General features: G+C 39.3%; 2 protein-coding genes across 3 annotated transcripts in view; one reads left to right on the plus strand and one right to left on the minus strand.

The window, feature by feature from the left end:
• rad21l1 (RAD21 cohesin complex component like 1) overlaps window positions 1-17,781 on the plus strand; it is a 148,757-nt gene that overhangs the window by 77,066 nt on the left and 53,910 nt on the right. The window lies entirely within an intron of this gene.
• On the minus strand, window positions 298-16,497 carry sypb (synaptophysin b). 2 transcript variants are annotated; one of them, XM_074643480.1, is made up of 7 exons: window positions 16,357-16,496; window positions 14,732-14,797; window positions 7,642-7,766; window positions 6,437-6,635; window positions 6,136-6,327; window positions 5,718-6,039; window positions 298-2,384 (listed from the first exon to the last, which is right to left on the minus strand). In XM_074643480.1, the coding sequence occupies exons 1-6, from the start codon at window positions 16,372-16,374 to the stop codon at window positions 5,749-5,751; spliced, it is 891 nt and encodes a 296-aa protein (XP_074499581.1). In that variant the 5' UTR covers window positions 16,375-16,496; the 3' UTR covers window positions 298-2,384; window positions 5,718-5,748. The 2 variants fall into 2 exon arrangements, with proteins under 2 accessions (XP_074499581.1, XP_074499582.1); XM_074643481.1 differs by lacking the exon at window positions 298-2,384 and adding an exon at window positions 3,460-3,508 and having other exon boundaries at window positions 16,357-16,497.

The following is a 17,781-nucleotide window of genomic DNA, read 5'->3' on the forward strand; positions in this document are numbered from 1 at the left end:
TGGCCCACAGCCTGCCTGAAATGGTGTTAAAACGCCTGCTGTAGTCAGAAATATAGGTCAGCTACAGAAATATCTATTTGCATTTTTCTATGACACTATTGGCTACTGCCACTTAATAGACCGAGCTTGTTCAAACGTTTTATTTCAGTTTATTGTAAAATAGTGGTTCTTATTTTTTAGGTAATTTCCTGCTTAACTTATTCATAAAACTGATTAATAATATGCTTTTAGTAAACCCAGTTCGACCAAGTAAACAAACAGACAACCAGCCTATGAACAGAAATACACGTTTTAACCTTCAACAGAATAATTTCAAGTTTATTTCATTTTTGTTTCACATGGATCCCATATAATAAGAATACAGCAGAATTCTGGAGAGTCTTGGATATTTTTTTGTTCTCTGACTTATCATTATCATAAATACTAATATGAATACATCATACACAATAAACACAGCACTATCCAAAGGCGTAGAGAGAGTATCACAAGACATCATTCACCACTAACAACAGAGTATATTTCATTTCAGCATATTTATAAGAGCTACAGTGAAAGAGAGAGAAAGACAGAGAGAGAAAAAAAACAGAGGTGGGGGGGGGGGGGGGGGGGGGAGAGGGCTAGAGGAGGAGAGAGGTGCTTCTACACCGCCTGAATCAACCCGGATTAAAAAAAAACAACCAAAAAAGAGTGAATCCAAGGCTGTGCAATGGATCGATATCTACTGGAGATGGACAGCAAGTCATCCTGATGAGGACTGTGGAAGCAAAACTACCAATCAAGACACATCTCTTACCATTTTGGCAAACACGATCTTGTATATCCAAACAGAGGATTGGCAGTAGGACAGGTATTTATATCTGGAAAGAAGTCATTATTGCAGCACTTACTTTGTGCTTTGAGTAGAATATAGCAGAGCTGCTGTTATGTGCTGTGCGGTAACCACTATGATGGATCGCACGGTGTTACTGTGTAGTCTAACTTTCCTGCAGCTTTAAGCCTCTCAAATATGTTCAGGGATGCTTTAGGATATAAGGACGCATGCAGTAAATTCACCTTCAGAAAGAGGAGAGATAAAGAAGGATTGAGGATGCAGGAGAAGTATATATGGAGACAAGACCGCCTCGTAATAATATGTGTTTACTTTAATATACTTTTGTCTCATTCGCCTACGGTTAATGTTAACGTGAGTATGTACGCCACTGATTACAGCGTGATAGAAACACCAGTTAAAAAACTATATGACTCTGTCTTACAACTTTCCGGACCACATAACAGACGATCGAAAACAGGACGAGGGTTCATTGACAAAATGAGTTTGATGCCATTACACGAATCCAAACGAATAAACAAACACACACACTAAATCTGTTGTTCACTTGTTCACTGCCCCCCCGATTCACAATTTTCATACTGATAGCGCACTATAGCGGTTTCTGAAACAGCACAGCAAATATATGAGATGCTACCATGCTCACAAATGTTCTTAACCTATGCAAGTTTTTGATCTTATATGTCAGGATTTAAAATGTATCACAAGAGTTTCATCCTCGCTTGACAGTGATATTTGATGGAAAAATATATATAAAAACATAAATAAAGTTGAAACAACCCACTTAAAACCCACTACTATCATCTATTCACTGTTATTACTATACATTACTCTTTTATATCTATAATTCTCTGTTATTTCTTTCAACATTTGCCATCATATTTTCAGCAGCCTTCTTAAATCCTGTCAGTGATGCTGATCAAATCACAAAAAAATAGATGTTAATAGATTCTGAGATGAATGACTGAAAACATTATGGCATGAATAATTGAAGAGGATTGAAGGGCAAAGGCTAAACTATGTGAGCTCCTAAACAGAACCAACGTAAATGCAATTGAATAACTCTGTGCTCAACATTTGTTGTATAACAACTTTTATGGAGTGCACAATTATTCAACTGTGTACATATAATCATATATATATATATCAGCATGTTGATATTTACACAGCACAGACAAATACATTCTCCCAAGTTAAATATTACTACAATTTTTTTTTTGTTCCCCCATAAATGTAAGTCTTTTCCATTACAAGATTTCTCTTAAATGTTCGTCAAACGAATGTTTTGGTATTTGTATTCAAGTTTTTCTCGTATAACCAAACAGACAATCCTCTGTTGTCTTCTACAGTTAAATACATCACGAGAATAAACATCATATTACAGCAAAGACCCATTTCCCCCCGGTAGCGTCCCCCTCCCCAGGCCCCGCCAGTTTCTGCCCTCCATGCCGCCCTCCCTCCGCCTGTCAACTCACAGATACACAAACAGACACACAGAGGAGTGTGGAAATGCAGGTGGTGATCGAGAGCCACACTCCAGAATCACAAGGTCACCCTGTGTAGAGGAGAGAGAGAGATACAGAGGGAAGGAAAATATTAAACGCATGATCACATGAATTGCATGTTGAATATATAAACAAAGCTAATGCTCAACAAATATGGGATGTTAAAAACTGATATTGACACTTTTGAAATGCCTTTTGAAGTAACTTCTCTGTGATGATATTCAGTAAATGTTAAAGGTACAGTGTATAGTATTTGGTGGGATAAAGTGGTGTGGTTGCAGATTGCAACCAACTGAGGACCCCTCCAAGACTGTGATAACGTGAGCCGCTGAGTGCAAAACCGTGCTAGCCCTGTTCGCCTCGTTCAGAGAGGGTATCCTTACCATAATAACACTACTTTAGGAGCAACGGAAGTTTTGCACTACACAGTTTTACACTCTGCGGCTCACGTTTCCACAGTTTCACAAGCATGTTGGAGAACTACGGTGGCCTTCAGGTAAGGTAAAAATGCAAAATGCTTTCTCTAGAGCCAGTGTTTGGTTTGTCCGTTCTGGGCTACTGTAGAAACATGGCAGATTCCGTCAAGAGGACCCGATCCCTATGTAGATATGAAGGGCTCATTCTAAGCTAACAAAAACACAACGATTCTTAGTTTCAGGTGATTATACACTAACGAAAACAGAGTTATGAATATTACATTTCATTTCTGCTAATAGATCCCCCGAAATGTTACACACTGTTCCTTCAAGTAACCATAATCATGCCTAAAAATGACAATGGCACTGTACATGTATATATATATATATATATATATATATATATATATATATATATACGTATAGTATGTAATAATAATATAATTGAACATACAGACTATATGCATGTAAAAAATCAATCCAAAACTGACATTTAAAGCCCCTGAAAAATTGGTTTCAAATCTTATTTCTTTCTCTAGAACATAAAATATTCATGTCTAAATAAGCAACAATCAAAGTTTGAGTTCAGAAAATCCCTTTATTTCCCCTTATTATTAAAAAATTATAATTATACACTCAAAAGTACTGCGTGGGTGTGGTTTAATTATTGCTGGGAACATAAGCAAACAACAAGTGTCATCACCATTTGGTGCATAGAAATGCGTGACCTCCCCTTTTTTCCTATTGAGCACCTCCCACTTCAAACCAATGAGAAGAGCACAGAGAAAAGCACAAATACAGAAATCACTGAAGTGAAATAATCAAGCTTGTGTTCGTGTTCATGCAGGATCCCATCAGTAAAAGGCTGATTGAGAAGAAAAGGTTTTCAGGGCCGTTAAAATACAACTAAAACAGCAGGTAAGAAGTCATAAAAGAAGATCTAGCTAAAGGCTAAAGGCTCTGGCTGGACATTTCTAAATCTTTGAGGACTGAGTGCAGTTTTAGCTGATCACGCAGAGCACTCAGAGCACTTCAGCAAAAAGCTCTTTCACCCATAGTTTTAAGATTGTTACAGGGTTGCTGGGGAGTAGAGGACCTCTAAGGGCAAATAGAGCATATAGCTGGACAAGATCTCAGAGCTATTGTAACAGGGCGCTGTACCATAGTAGACAGCTTTGCAAGTTTTGCACAACATCTACCCAACCCTCCTCATCACGCAACAAGTGTTATGCTCCTTTCACATTGGTACTTGTAGTACAGGTACATGTTGTGTCAATGAACAACCATTGCTGTCATTTTTAATTAGAAGACAGTCGTCATTTGCACGGAAAATGTAAATATGGGTTGTATTTAAAGGGTAGATTCACATTTTTTCAAGTATAAACAATTAAAACAATACTTCCATGCCAATATGTGCATTTAGAGAGTTATTAGTCTCTGTGACTTTTCATCCTGTCCATATTGGCCATTAAGAGATCGCCTCCTAACATGATTCCAGTCTGATGGGGCACAAAATCCAGTCCTCACTCTGTGCAAAAATAAATGTTTAAATCAGCTATAACTGACACATTACCACCTTTTAAGTTTATATGTTAGCAAAGAGTTGCTTATTTACACATCGAGCAGACACGGGAGAAAAATTATTGTTTATTTGGAGTCGTGTTTCTGTCCACTTGATGAATGTAAATCCAATATTCACTCTTATTTTAGCTCTGCTACCAACTCCTGAGGGAAATATCTGGCTCTTTAGCTGCTGAATGCTCCACTATATGTTCACCAGATAGTCGCTAATTCAAATTCAGTGACATCTCTCTGTAGGTTCATCCCTACCAACCAACACTTTCACATTATCATTTGATACATTGTTGTTATAGAAATACTGGTTACAGCCGCTTCACAGTCAGATGACGCTAATCAAGCAAGTATCTTCCAAAGTTACAGCCTTTTTAGTACAAAAGTCCCTCCTTGTGTTTCCTCAGACACTGTTTTCAAGGATAGTAGCACTAAAGAAAGAATTTTGTGTCAAAAAGTCACTTTGGAAGATGCCCATTTGATTTGGTTAACTCAGACTGCTTAAGATTTTGTCCCCCTTCTTTTACATTGGAATCATATTAGAAAGGGATCTCCTCATGTGAGTAGTGTTTTTAGACAGACTTGAAAAAATGTGAACCTGTCTTTTAGGCCACCTTAACAAACAACTAGTGCTCTTTTTCTGGAATCTCAGTTGTAATATGCGTTCTCAATACAACATGAAAATGTGCAGCTGAGATTGTAGCTATGCTGATACATTCATAGTAGGGCTGTCACAATATCAGATTTTCACTACACGATTATCATATTTAACGTTATTTGTTGTGCGTTTTGCAAATGAATTAGACTCAAAATATGAGTGCAGGGGGGGTGGAGAGACATAGTCTGTAACCATAACTGTACAAAAGCCGGATTTAAGAGGCACTGGATTATTTACACAATATTATCATATGTGTATTATTAACATGATATACATTTTTCCTTTTGTAAAAATCACAGTTATCGTCAGTAAGAAGGTTATTTTCTTTGCTATGAGCGACTGTCAATAAAAAAAACCTTCAGGTCTTCAGTAGTTGGACGGTGCACGTAATGTAATTCAAGAGTGTGAAGAGGATTGGTGGAAGATAGCCATATCAGATTTTGCGAAAATGTATGTTTGTGTGTCATCTGCATAGAAGTAGAACTCAGAACATTACCTTCTGATCGTGTACCTATGAAATAGCAAGCAAAAGCCGCCTACTGGACTAAAATATTGACATTAATGTTAATATCCAGCAGATATTAACCTTTACACAATTACACCATTACACAATTAACCCTTTAATTGTGCTTAACATTACAGATTAGTTTAGATCACTACCTCAAAGATGTACAGTATTGTGATCTATTTAAACCTATTCTAACCAGTCCAGATGTTCTACATATGTTTATACTCACCATCCTGCAGCTGTGGTTTGGCTGGACAGGCTCACATTTGATTAGCGTAAGAGGTGGGCTGCTGCTGCTGCTCATAGCCCTGGCTGTATCCTCCCTCCTCATTGTAACCGCCTCCCTGCTGGCCGTACTCGGGCTGGTACCCTCCCTGGGAGCCGGCGTACGGGTCCTGCTGAGCGTAGCCTCCCTGGGCGAAGGAATCGGGGGCGGGCTGCTTTTCCTGTGATGCGACGTAAGTTCCAGAGAAGGCGGCCATCCAGCCGGTCTCCTTGAACACAAACCACAGGTTTCCTATCCACAGGATCAGGTTGATGAAGCCAAAAGCCTGTGGAGCAGAGATATGAGTTTAGATATTTATTGTTTCTGTTCTCATGTCAACTCTTTATATAGTTTGGTTCAGTGTGAAGCATCAGGGACCTACCACAGAGGTGTTGAGGCCGGAGACCTTGGGTTCGTAGATTTCACGGCAGCGATTCTCTGGTTCTTCACAGGCCGTGATGAAAGTGATGACCCTCTCCGGATCGGTGGCTGTTTTCACATCCGACAGGCCTTTAGCCCAAGCACATGAGGACACCAACCACATGAAGGCAAATACCGCCGACACAACAAAGTCCTGTGGATCAGCAAGACAACATTATCACTTTTACTGCTGACAGCAACAAACTAGATATTAATTGTAACACCAGTTGTAGGACTCGTATCATATGTATAAATTAACTCACAATCTGGGCTCCCTTGCAGTTTTCACGGTACTTCTCCAGTATGAAACAGTATACAGAGAGGGCTGCCATAGCGTAGAGGAAGGCGAAGACACCGATGGTGACGAAGAACTCAGCTGAGGAGGAGTAGTCCCCGACCAGGAACAGAGGCTCGGGTTTCCCTCCCTTACAGGTGGGAGCATCAAAGTAAACCTGATGGAGCCTGAGAGCGGCAGCACAAAGACAAAGAGGGAAATGAGAAAGTACAAAGAAGAGCTAAGAAACAGAAAAGGTTTGGTGATACAGTTCTCATCAGTGTCTGAGATTATAGAAGTTTGTGTAACAATGGTTAATGCAATACATAACAAAATACTGATGAAGACAGCATTTTAAAGGAGGAGTTCGAAGTTGTGGGAAAACAAACTTTGCTTTCATGCCAGGAGTTAGATGTCTGTCAATTAGATATGAATCTCGGCAAGAAAGGGAATGTGTGCGAATGTGAAATGTATGTCAGAAAATGTTGAACTATTATGTATATTTATATTTATTACTTATTCAATGTGCATATACATTCCTGTTTACATTCAATTTATTCATTTGCAATACTGTCTACCACAGAGTTATATTACTTTATTTTATATTTCATTCATGTTTATATTTTAGCCCTACAGTATATTTTAACATGTCTTAGATTGTCATTATGCTCTGACTTCCGTTATTTTCCTTTTCTTCTTTTTTTTAATACATATTTAATGATATTTGTTAAAGGGAGATCCAAGATTCTCATTGCCAACGACTGCTTCTTTGTAATTGTTGTGCATATGATAATAAAGAACTTGAAACTTTCTTTAACCAAAGGCACTTGTTCTGGAAAGTTTCCTATTATAAAAACAGAGGCTAATGAGCTTGTTAACTAAGCTAAGCTATGGTATAAATTAGGAATACAGGCCTATATAATTTATAACAAATGGCACTTAGCACAAGCTGCACGGATCACTTTCATCCCAATGTTCTAAAATTGTAGGGGGTTTGTGGAATGAATCAAATCTTAAAAAGCTAAACTTAAAATTAGATCTTGCTATAACATACTAATTGGCAACACCATCATCAACTACATGATCTTGCTCCTGAGTAATTCATGTTGACATCTGTGCTTTATGTATATTTACAGTTTGTATGGAGCCTACAATTGGAAGGATTTTTTTTGACAGATGACAGATGAGACGTACCTGAACGGATATTCAAATTTTACTTCTATGCCTAGCTCACTCTCCGACCGGTTTTTACACTCCACGCTCATCTTGAACATGCCAGAGTAACTGCCACATGTCGAGAAGGCGAAGATTGCAAAGATCTGCGGGAAAGAAAAGGGAGGAAAAGACACGGTGAGAATTTGACAAGACCTTTGACATCTCACAGACAAAACTGTGAAAAAACACAGAATATACAAAGGGATTATTTTAAATCACACTTTTCCTGATCACACACTTTATTCAACAGTTTAGTTTGTATAATGCAACCATGTAAACAAAGAGCTCCAGTGACAGAACAGGTGACGGCTCCATTTACACTGAAAGCTGCAGACTGCTGCTTTCGCCGCCTGCAATGTCTCTACCAGACTGACGCTCCTCCTCCAATCATAGCGAGCTGCTGAAAAATGCACACCGAGTGCAAATCAATGCAGCGTTATCACCAGCTTACACAGCGAGGGCTGCTCCTGTTGCCATGGCTACCATTACAATTGGTTTTCTGTAGATGTCTAATAGTATTTCATTTGATTTTTTTTGTATTTTGTGGTACAACAGTGATTGTGCATTCGTTCGGAGTCTGTTACATCAGATGCACACACCTCAGTCTTGTTCTTCAGCTCCCACCGACATAGACGGCACGAACAGACATGCGTGGAGATGAACTCTCACACACACGCAGCAGATTAGACAAGTCAGACTATTTTTACCACGCCCTCCCTACACTGCGGGCCAGATCCGATTGGGTGGAAAATCCAGCTATTAATCTGACTGAGGTGCTCTACCATCTGTCGCTAAGTACTCAACAACAAGCTACTGTAAAGCCAGTCACAACACACACAAAGCCACACCCCGACACGTGAGCTCATATGCACAGCACACACACACAAAGGCAGGTCTAGTAGTACGGTCTACCTGCTGCAGGCTTCAACACACTAAACTATTTACAGTAATCCTTTAGCTCGTGTGAGTCGAAGGCTCGTTTGTTGGATTTACACACCGGCCGCCTAAAGCGAGCCTCATTGTGATTGCTTTACTCTTCCTCCTCTGTCCCTGCAGGGTTTTTTATTCTCTTTATTTTCTAGTGTTCTCTGCCGAGATCTCAAACACCTACCCTCCCTGGTGTTGGAAGAAGGCTAATTAACAGGTTTTAATAAGCGATGCAAATGGCTGTAGATGTGATGAAAATGTCAGCGTTAGTGTGTGAGAGGAGGGAGAGGAGGCTGCTGATAAACAACACAGTTTATTATAAAGGCCAGGAAAAGAAAAAAAATGATCGTGCCATCTGGAGTCGAGCTTCTGAGTGGAAATTTCTATGACAATCTTACTTGGAGCTATGGACACTGATCTTGCGAATCGTTTTATGCCTGCATGCCTGAAAAAGGAAATATATAAAAGTAGAAACGGCCAGTATGTCATCGTGACACCAGTCTAATTTTACATGGACCAGTATAAAGGTCCAGATCTAGAGAGCCATACACAATTTAGCAATTAGCGCGACTTCCAGCCCCGTCGATCACTACTGCGCAGACTCTGGCTCCAAATGACGTCAGAATCTCAAGATGGCAGCCCTGTATCCGGGATATTTTGGCTTCACTTTTGTACAGTTGGAGGAAGTGGAGACACGTCGTCCATCTATATATACAGTCTATGCTTGGCACCAATCAGTGACGTAATGACCCTGCATTCTTTTATAGGTCCCTTGGCCTGAATCAGGAAATGACGGTCTAACACACCATGAACACTGACTAATTTTGATGTCCATTCACGTATCAATCTCGATGTCACGTTCAGGACAGTCTGTTGAAAAGACCTGCAAAATTGTGTTTTAAGTAGCACTTTCACTTGAAAACCCAGAACTGAATAATGGGGTGTAATGCTGCAGCATATCACAACTGCAGTGTCGGCACAATCTTTCACACAGTGTGCATTTTATCCTAAAATATCATCATACGTTATCCATCTTATTGTGTTTAGTATAACTGCCTTATGGCACGAGAGCGGCTGTTTTTTCTATTTTAAGACTAATCAAAGCTTTTAGAGCTGCCAGTGTCCATATCGTTCTTTCATTATCTCTCTGAGACAGTTAGAGGTTAAGACTACATGAGAGGGATCAAAATTGAGACCAACAACATTTTATGGCCCAGCTGGCTTCTTCAGAGATATTTCGGAGAAAGTTAAAACGCTAACGAAAGCTGGATTCTCTAGGTAAGACATAATCTCTGCAACAAGCCACACTACTGCTTCAACTGAATCATCCTACAGTGATACAATGATTATGAATCAACGGATCTGGACCACACTGACACGAGAAATCAATTGAAGGGGCCGCATATTTTTACACGCAGGTAAATATATCAATTGTACATACATTTTTGTAATAGTTTGTCAGGTGGAAAATAGCTTTTTAGAACAACGGCCTGATGTAAATTACATTTAAAATGCATAGTAGAAACTGGAAAGTGTCATTAATTGTAATACAAGAGAGGACTACGAGTATACAGCCATGTTAGCAGCTCTGTTGGGCTGTAGGCTCGAAGATATATTGCCAAAAAGTGAAAGTCAATTGTTTGTTCCGTTGGTACATCAGCACCCATCAGCAAAGCAACACTTCCGCCATTTTGGACTGAATGCGACAACCGGACGCCAGTAAAACGTCCTCCTAAAAAGTGCCATACAACAGTAAAACAATATTATTTCTATGTAACTGTCATATTCTACGGAAATGGCCTGTGTTGAACAATATTATAAATATAATAAGCGTTTTATAAAACAAATGCCGGCTGTTTTTAAAAAAACAAAACACCGGAGTTTCGTCTCTTTGCTTCTATACTCTTTGGTACAGAGCTGCTATGAGCTAAATGCTGACATCAGCATGCTAACACGCTCACAATGAGTATGCCAACATGCTGATGTTAAGCAGCTATAATATTTACTATCTTAGTTTAGCACATTAGAATGCTAACATTTGCTAATTAGCACTAAACACTGATGGGAAATTTGTCAGTAGTTTTGCAGGTATTTGATCAAGTATTGGACATTTAACCAATTTTGGACCTGATAGTGGCGCTAGATGAAAAGTTTAGGGATCACCAAAGATCTTAGAATTCCTCCTGAGGGAGACATGAATGTGTGAAACAAATTTCAGGACAATTCATCAAATAATAGCAGAGATATTTCAGCCTGGACCAAAGATGGTAGACTCATCCCTTTAAGAGGCGTCGAGCCACAATTAAGAGTTGTACTTTTATGGTGATAGATGAGTGGAAGGAGGAGGAAGAAGAAGAAGAAGAGGGCCAGCCAGACTGAGAAAAGAAATGGTGGCTCGCTGAGTGTTTGGTGCCATGGAAACACTATTGGCAGCATCACACAGTGAGGAGGAGGCAGAGGCTGGTTTCTACCCCTCCTGGTATGCTGGATGCTTGTCAGTTCTTCTGTGCTGAGAAGATACACAATCTCACACGCTCAGACACAAACAATCTGTCTGCTACAGCTTTTCTCACACCGTCTGTCTGTCTCTGTACAACTGATCCACAGATCAATAACAGTACCAACTGTATAGCCCGACCGATTCTTGATTTTTGAAGCAGATAGTGATATTGATATCTGAAAAGGTAGAAAAATCCATTAAAGATACATTAGGCGATATTCTTTTTTTAACATAATATTATGATATTGTTATATTGTATAGAGATATTGTTGCCCAGCGGAGATATACAGTATCTTTAACTCTATTTTATTGTATTTTTTTATTTCTTCTATCTAGAGTTAAGTAGTTGGTATGTACATTTATCTAGAGATTTGCAGCAAATAGTGCTTTTCGTACCTACCTCATGTCTTTTGTGAGAGTGATTGCACGTTTTATGTGATGTTAATTACTGCTGTAACACCTCAATTTGCCTTTGGAGATCAGTAAAGTCTACCTATCTATCTATCTATCTATCTATCTTGAAAGACTTTTTTTAGATATTGTTCTGCTCATAATAATTATAGTCTTTGGTATTTCTGTACTGCAATTTCTTTGAAGTTATCGGCCAACATATATGTAAATACCGATATATCTGCAATAAGCTATGTCGGCCAATTTATCTTGCTCTGGTCAATATTCTGTGATGATATTCAATACTTTCAAATTTGACCATTTTATGCCAAAAATATGAAATGCCTTCCCGGTTCAACTAAAACGTTGAAGCCCTCCCTTGCAGGAGGGTTAGCAGCGCCTTACATGCCGACACATAGCCAAAAGCACAGAAATAAACACAAGCTGTGTGAGCCTTCACCAGAGGCCCTGGAGTAATAACCACAGAGAGGCACCACAAGCATCTGAACAGCAAAGAGCCCCTCAGCTACAACAAAATCAACCGCCTTTATTACACATTAGGGACCACAGCAAAGTGAATCAGGCTCTCGCTCCATGTTCTCGCAAACAGCCTTTTTTATGAGTCAGAAAGGGAAATTTGTATGCACATATAGCAGCGCGCGTCCTGTAGCGGTGGAGGCAGGAGGAGGCTGTTTGACTACTCCGTGGCTCGACATCAGCTTTATTTGGGAACTCAATGTCTTCCAACATCCGTCAAATCTCGGCATTGTCAGCACTATTCTCCAGAGAGAGAGAGGGTGGGGGTGGGGCAGGGTAGGGTGGGGAGGTGGGCAAGGCTACATGAGTCACACGTACTGAACGCTGGTTAAATCTCACACATTTTCATCATCAAATGTAGACCACATCATCAATCCATTTCCATTTAAAAGGTTTGATTGTACTACACAGAAGCATCTTTCTCATCGCTGCCTGTTTCCACAGAAAGAGGAAGAGGCTCCTCTCTCCCCTCCTTAAAAAACACTGTGTTGCTGCTTGTGTATGCCCATATTAATCCAGAAAGAGCAGCAGCTCCAGCAGCTCCTCCTATAGTCTGACGATGAGGCACGCAGGCCCCTCTCTCTCTCTGACAGATGATTCACGGGCCCTGGCCTCCTGAGCGTGCCTCCTGATTGGTGGTTGGCTTTGCTGTGACCCAGGGAGGCAGTGATGAGGTGCTGGCACACTCACACAGCTCCAGGGAAGGACTACAGAGTCATGCAGTATACACTCATGCCTCTGACTGCTCTCTGGCATATCTGCAGAGCCCATTACAGCGTGGGACTCTGTCAGAGCCACTGCCTTGGCACGCACGTTTTCATCTGGGTTGTGTTAAGTATGGTCTCGTACTGAGGTTCAGGGGTGTAGCTAAGAATTATGGGACCCGTGTGCAGGAAGGGCATCCTCTCCTCAATTTCCTTGTCATATACCCTCCTAAAAATTTATTCATAATTACATTGCATGCACATATTTAATGATGAACATAGAGCTAATTAAAATGATTAAGGCTGCAAGTAACGTTTATCTAATCTGCCAATTATTTTCTTGATTAATCGATTCATGGTTTTGTCTATAAAATGTCAGAAAATACTGAAACAAAAGCCCAAGGTGACCTCCTCAGAGAGCTTGTTTTGCTAGAGCATCAGTCAAAAACCAAAAGATATTCTGTTCACTATCATATATGACAACAAAAGGCATCCGATCCTCACTTTTGAGGAGCCACAACAAGAAACATTTGAGTATTTTTGCTTGAAAGAAATCACTATAATGATGCATTTATTATCAAAAAAGTTGTACCTCGCGAAATGATTTGACTCACTTCTTTATGTTAATGATGCAAACTGGCTCACCGTAACCAAAACCACAAACAACAACCAGTCAGAACCAGTTCAAGGTTTAACATAGCATAACATAACATAAGAAAAGACACATTTTAGAGGCCCTCGCTTAGCTGCGGGGCCTGTGTGGTTAATTAGCACCACTATTCCCACCACTGTGGTGCCCCAGCTGTAGAGAGAGAAAAAAAGAAAACTGCAATAGAGAGGCACCACTGTTAACCCTGGAGCCTCTTCAGGATGAGCCTGCTCTATTATATGAGGAGATCTGTGACTGTGGGACAACATCCTTCATGTCTAATCTTCTAAAAATGTCTATAACTGCTCTTGGATACATCAACATGAGCGGAACTAATAATTTTCATTATTAATCTGCTGATTATTTTCTCGTTAAATTGATGGGTTCTTTGGGGTACGATATGACAGAGAACCGTAGACGATTTAGCAAAGCCCAAGTTGATGGCATTAACAGAACCAAAACACCAAATATAATCAGCTTATGATCGTTTAAAGGCAAATAAAAGCAGTAAATCCCCAACATTGGAGAGGCTGGACCCAGTTGAGAGTTTGGCATTTTTGCATGAAAAATAACGTTGAATCGATTAGTAAAATAGTTGGTAATCGATTAATCACCTTATTGTTTTCTTAACTAACTAACTCAATGATATTTCCTCAAAAATAAACCACAAAAAAAGCAGAAAATACATTTTACAATCCTTGAGTTACATTATGTAATACAGTAAATCTATGCTGCTCTCTTCTTAGAGAAACTACTACATGAATAGTTGTGTGGCTCCATCATCTGGTGGAGGAGACTGAACACATATAGATGTAATGAACCGCTCTAGCATGCAGAGGTCACGTCCTCCGAGAAGGATTTGACAAATTGTCATTATATTCCTTAGTGGACTGACATTGTGTTACTACAACAGTGACGTAACACATCCTGCTGGTGTCTCCTGCTCAGGCCTGCTGGGGCAGTATCACATTATCAGGATACACCTCAGTATTAAGCTCATTATTTCAATACATTCAAGAGAGTCATTACTACACGTTACTACAGATGGAGTTCCTGTAATGATTCTAGAGAAAATAATACAAATGTTAAACCATAGTGAGAGAGGGTTCAACTGTGAATATTTCTTTTTTTTCTTTCTAAGAGTGTAGAGTCACATCCATTATTAAGCCCCATGCAGCTTTGTGACCTCTGTGTGACAGAAGGTCACAAATCTGTCAGTTAGGGGCATGCCAATGTTATTTATTGCAAACGATACAAGCTCAAGTTTATCCACAATAATATACTATTTTGTGATTTCTTTTTTTTATTAAAATGGAAAATATTCATGTATTTGTTGCCAATAAATATGTGAAACAGACTTACCCACTGTAGAATTTTGATAAATCCCAACGGTTGTTTGAGTACCGTGAACTGCCCTTGGGCCACCAACTGCGAAAAAAACAAAAGAAATCATCAATTAGCAGAGATTTTTTTTTACATTTACTTGCTCTCCCTGTGTGGATTCAGCCACTCTCAGTAAACCAGGCATGATGATGATGATGATGATGATGATATGATGATTATAAAAAAACATGAACCTAATTACCTCAGTCTCATATAGCTGCACACTGGTGGTCTACTGCTGGCACCTGCAGGTGTTTGTTATATAGCAAATAATATCTGCCAGCGAATATAAAGTGTCTCAACTGTCACAGCCCATGAGATGCTGTACAGTTACAATACAGTCATATTAATTGTTACCCAGTCTTACATGTACCAGCATTGCTTTTAGCATTTCATCATGAAATAGCCAATTGAATAAAGGCTTTTTATATCTTTAGAACTTCCGAGCACTCTGGACTTTTTCCCTTCTTTTTTTACAGTCATTTTAATATTGACTTCAAACCCTATGGTGTGTGTGTTTGTATGTGTGTGTGTGTGTGTGTGTGTGTGTGTGTGTGTGTGTGTGAGAGGGAGCTCCTGCACAGCATTACAATTACACTAAAGCTGATTAACCGACTGTTTTCTCTGCTCTCTCTCTCTCTGGCTGCACACTTCACCTGCAGCACTCCTTTTTTTTTTTTTTTTTGCATGTATTCATTTGTGAGGAGCAAATCTCGCGAAATCTGTGTAAATTGACGAAAAAAAACGTGAGGAAGGAAGCGTTTTTTTGTGCGCAGGTGAATGAATGCGACACCGCAAAGAAGAAGAAGGCGGTGTGTCCCTGTGTGCATCAATAAATGGCCGCACTGGAAATAAGCAGCAGTGATGTGTTTTTCTCTTTCTGGCTGCAACCACAACCCTCATTGTTTCTTTTGCACATCCATATTAAACAGATGACGCATTTACTGACATAATGCATGTTGAGAGCAGGCTGGTTTGTGCGCTCATCTTCTCAGGGAAGCCTCTTTGTGTCACAAACCAACACAGCTCTGAGAGAGATGAGCGGCCATGGAGATGCAGGAGCGCCTCTTCCTCCTCCTCCTCCTCCTCCTCGGTGTCGAGGCCTACTGCGGCTATCTCACCGGGGAGGGCCCCGCAAATTAATCATGTTTTGTTATCTTAGCAACAGCAGACTAATTGAGACGTGAGCAGGTCTAAATCAATTAGTGTGAATCCCCGGAGATGATGGAGGCTACATCCTCTCCTCTCTATGCTAAATGTCATTGCTGCACAAATCTCTGCACATCCTACAGTTTTTATTCTAAGGCCGCTTCATCTCCATCACACCGACTGCAGCATCAGTATCTGGACAAAATAGTCAATTATCATCGTCGTGCCTTTAATGTAACATTGCTGCATTTTTTTTTTTTTTTGCTAAATGCATAAATCACATATCGACTCCTAGGTAACAGAAAGCGCGGCGTTAAAATCGGCGCATATGTGACAAATAAATATATTAATTTGAGCGCACGACAAATAAAAAATGAAGCAAATTAAACGAACACCACGTAGCAGAATAAAACAATAGTGAATATATATGATTTTTCCCCTCCCGAAAGCCTTACCTGGTTTACAACATCCATCTTGGCCGCTTACTCGCTGATAAGAGGATCAGAGGGGCGGAGGGAGGGAGGCGTCTCATCCGGAACAGCCCAGGGGAGGAAGACGCCCAGGAGGGAAGAGCCGGACTGCGTCACGAACTGGGCGAGGACGTGCGAAGCGTCGTGACGTCAGATACAAATCCATGGACGTTTTTTTTTTTGTTATTTCAAAATTACAGTATACATAGTAACAGCAGAAAACATTAAAAGGACAACAGAAATGAAACAAAACCAACATAAAATAAAAAAAAACACAATAAAAATAAGTAGATAATAAAAAAAGACCACGCAAGAGTAGGACAATAATTTCATTTAAAAACGTTAAAGATATTGCATACATTCATTGTTTTCATTGCTTTTTTGTTTTGTGAGGAAGAAATTGTTGACAGATATAATTCCATTTCTTTCATAAAGAAATTAGGCTTTTTTTTGTAAATTTACACTGTGTCTTTGTCACTGTAATCATAGCAGCCAAATATAAAAACAAATAATAATAAATTGGACGTGCAGTGAAGACGAGCCGAGCTGATTACAGTGACAAAGACAGTAATGCATTTTTTTCTTATTAATTAATTTATTTTAATTCTCGCGAAGCTCCACATTCACAAGTGCGAATTTACAAAACAAAAGAGCCTAATTTCTTTGTATTTATGAATGAAATGGATCTATATCTGTCAACAATTTCTTCCTCACAAAACAAAAAAGTAATGAAAACAATGAATGTATGCAATATCTTTAAGGTTTTTTAAATTATTGTCATACTCTCGCGTGGTCTTTTTTTTTTTATTTTATGTTGGTTTTGTTTAATTTCTGTTGTCCTTTTATGTTTGGCACAGCTCTTTGTTTATGTTTTTCGCTATGCTTCTTCTGTATGTAAATGTTTTTAATGTTTTCTGCTGTTACTATGTATACTGCCATTTTGAAATAAAAAAAAAAAAAAGACGAGCCGAGCTAAACTGTGGCAAGATAATTTGTAGGTTTATCTTGGAAAATATTATCTGTGATTTTGAACTTCTACTGGAAAATGTATTTTTTTTTGCTTTTTAAAGTTCAACACGGTATATTAGAGAGAATATTTTCTAATCAATCTCATTATTATTGTCGCAAAGTTTTTACATTCATAAATGCAAATTTGCAAGAGTTAAACCTCATTGTAATGTTTTTAAGGAAGGAATGGGACTATACACTGCTCAAAACAATTAAGGGAACACTTAAATCACAAATCAGATCTTGATGAACAAATTATTCAAGTTGAAGATCTTTACTGATGTACATTGTATAATTTGTTGAGAACAAAATGATGTAACAACGGTCAATGGAAACCAAAATCATCAACCCATTGAGGGCTGGATTCAAAATCACACCGAAGATCAAAGTAAAGAAATTGAA

This window comes from Sebastes fasciatus, chromosome 8, assembly GCF_043250625.1.
Source record: "Sebastes fasciatus isolate fSebFas1 chromosome 8, fSebFas1.pri, whole genome shotgun sequence".
NCBI classification, from domain to species: Eukaryota; Metazoa; Chordata; class Actinopteri; order Perciformes; family Sebastidae; genus Sebastes; species Sebastes fasciatus.

Coding starts and splice junctions, on each gene's coding strand:
- sypb (XM_074643480.1), bottom strand. Junction 7,767..14,731: donor TTATCAAAATTCTACAGTGG/GTAAGTCTGTTT, acceptor TCTTTCCCGCAG/ATCTTTGCAATCTTCGCCTT. Junction 6,040..6,135: donor CCGGCCTCAACACCTCTGTG/GTAGGTCCCTGA, acceptor TCTGCTCCACAG/GCTTTTGGCTTCATCAACCT.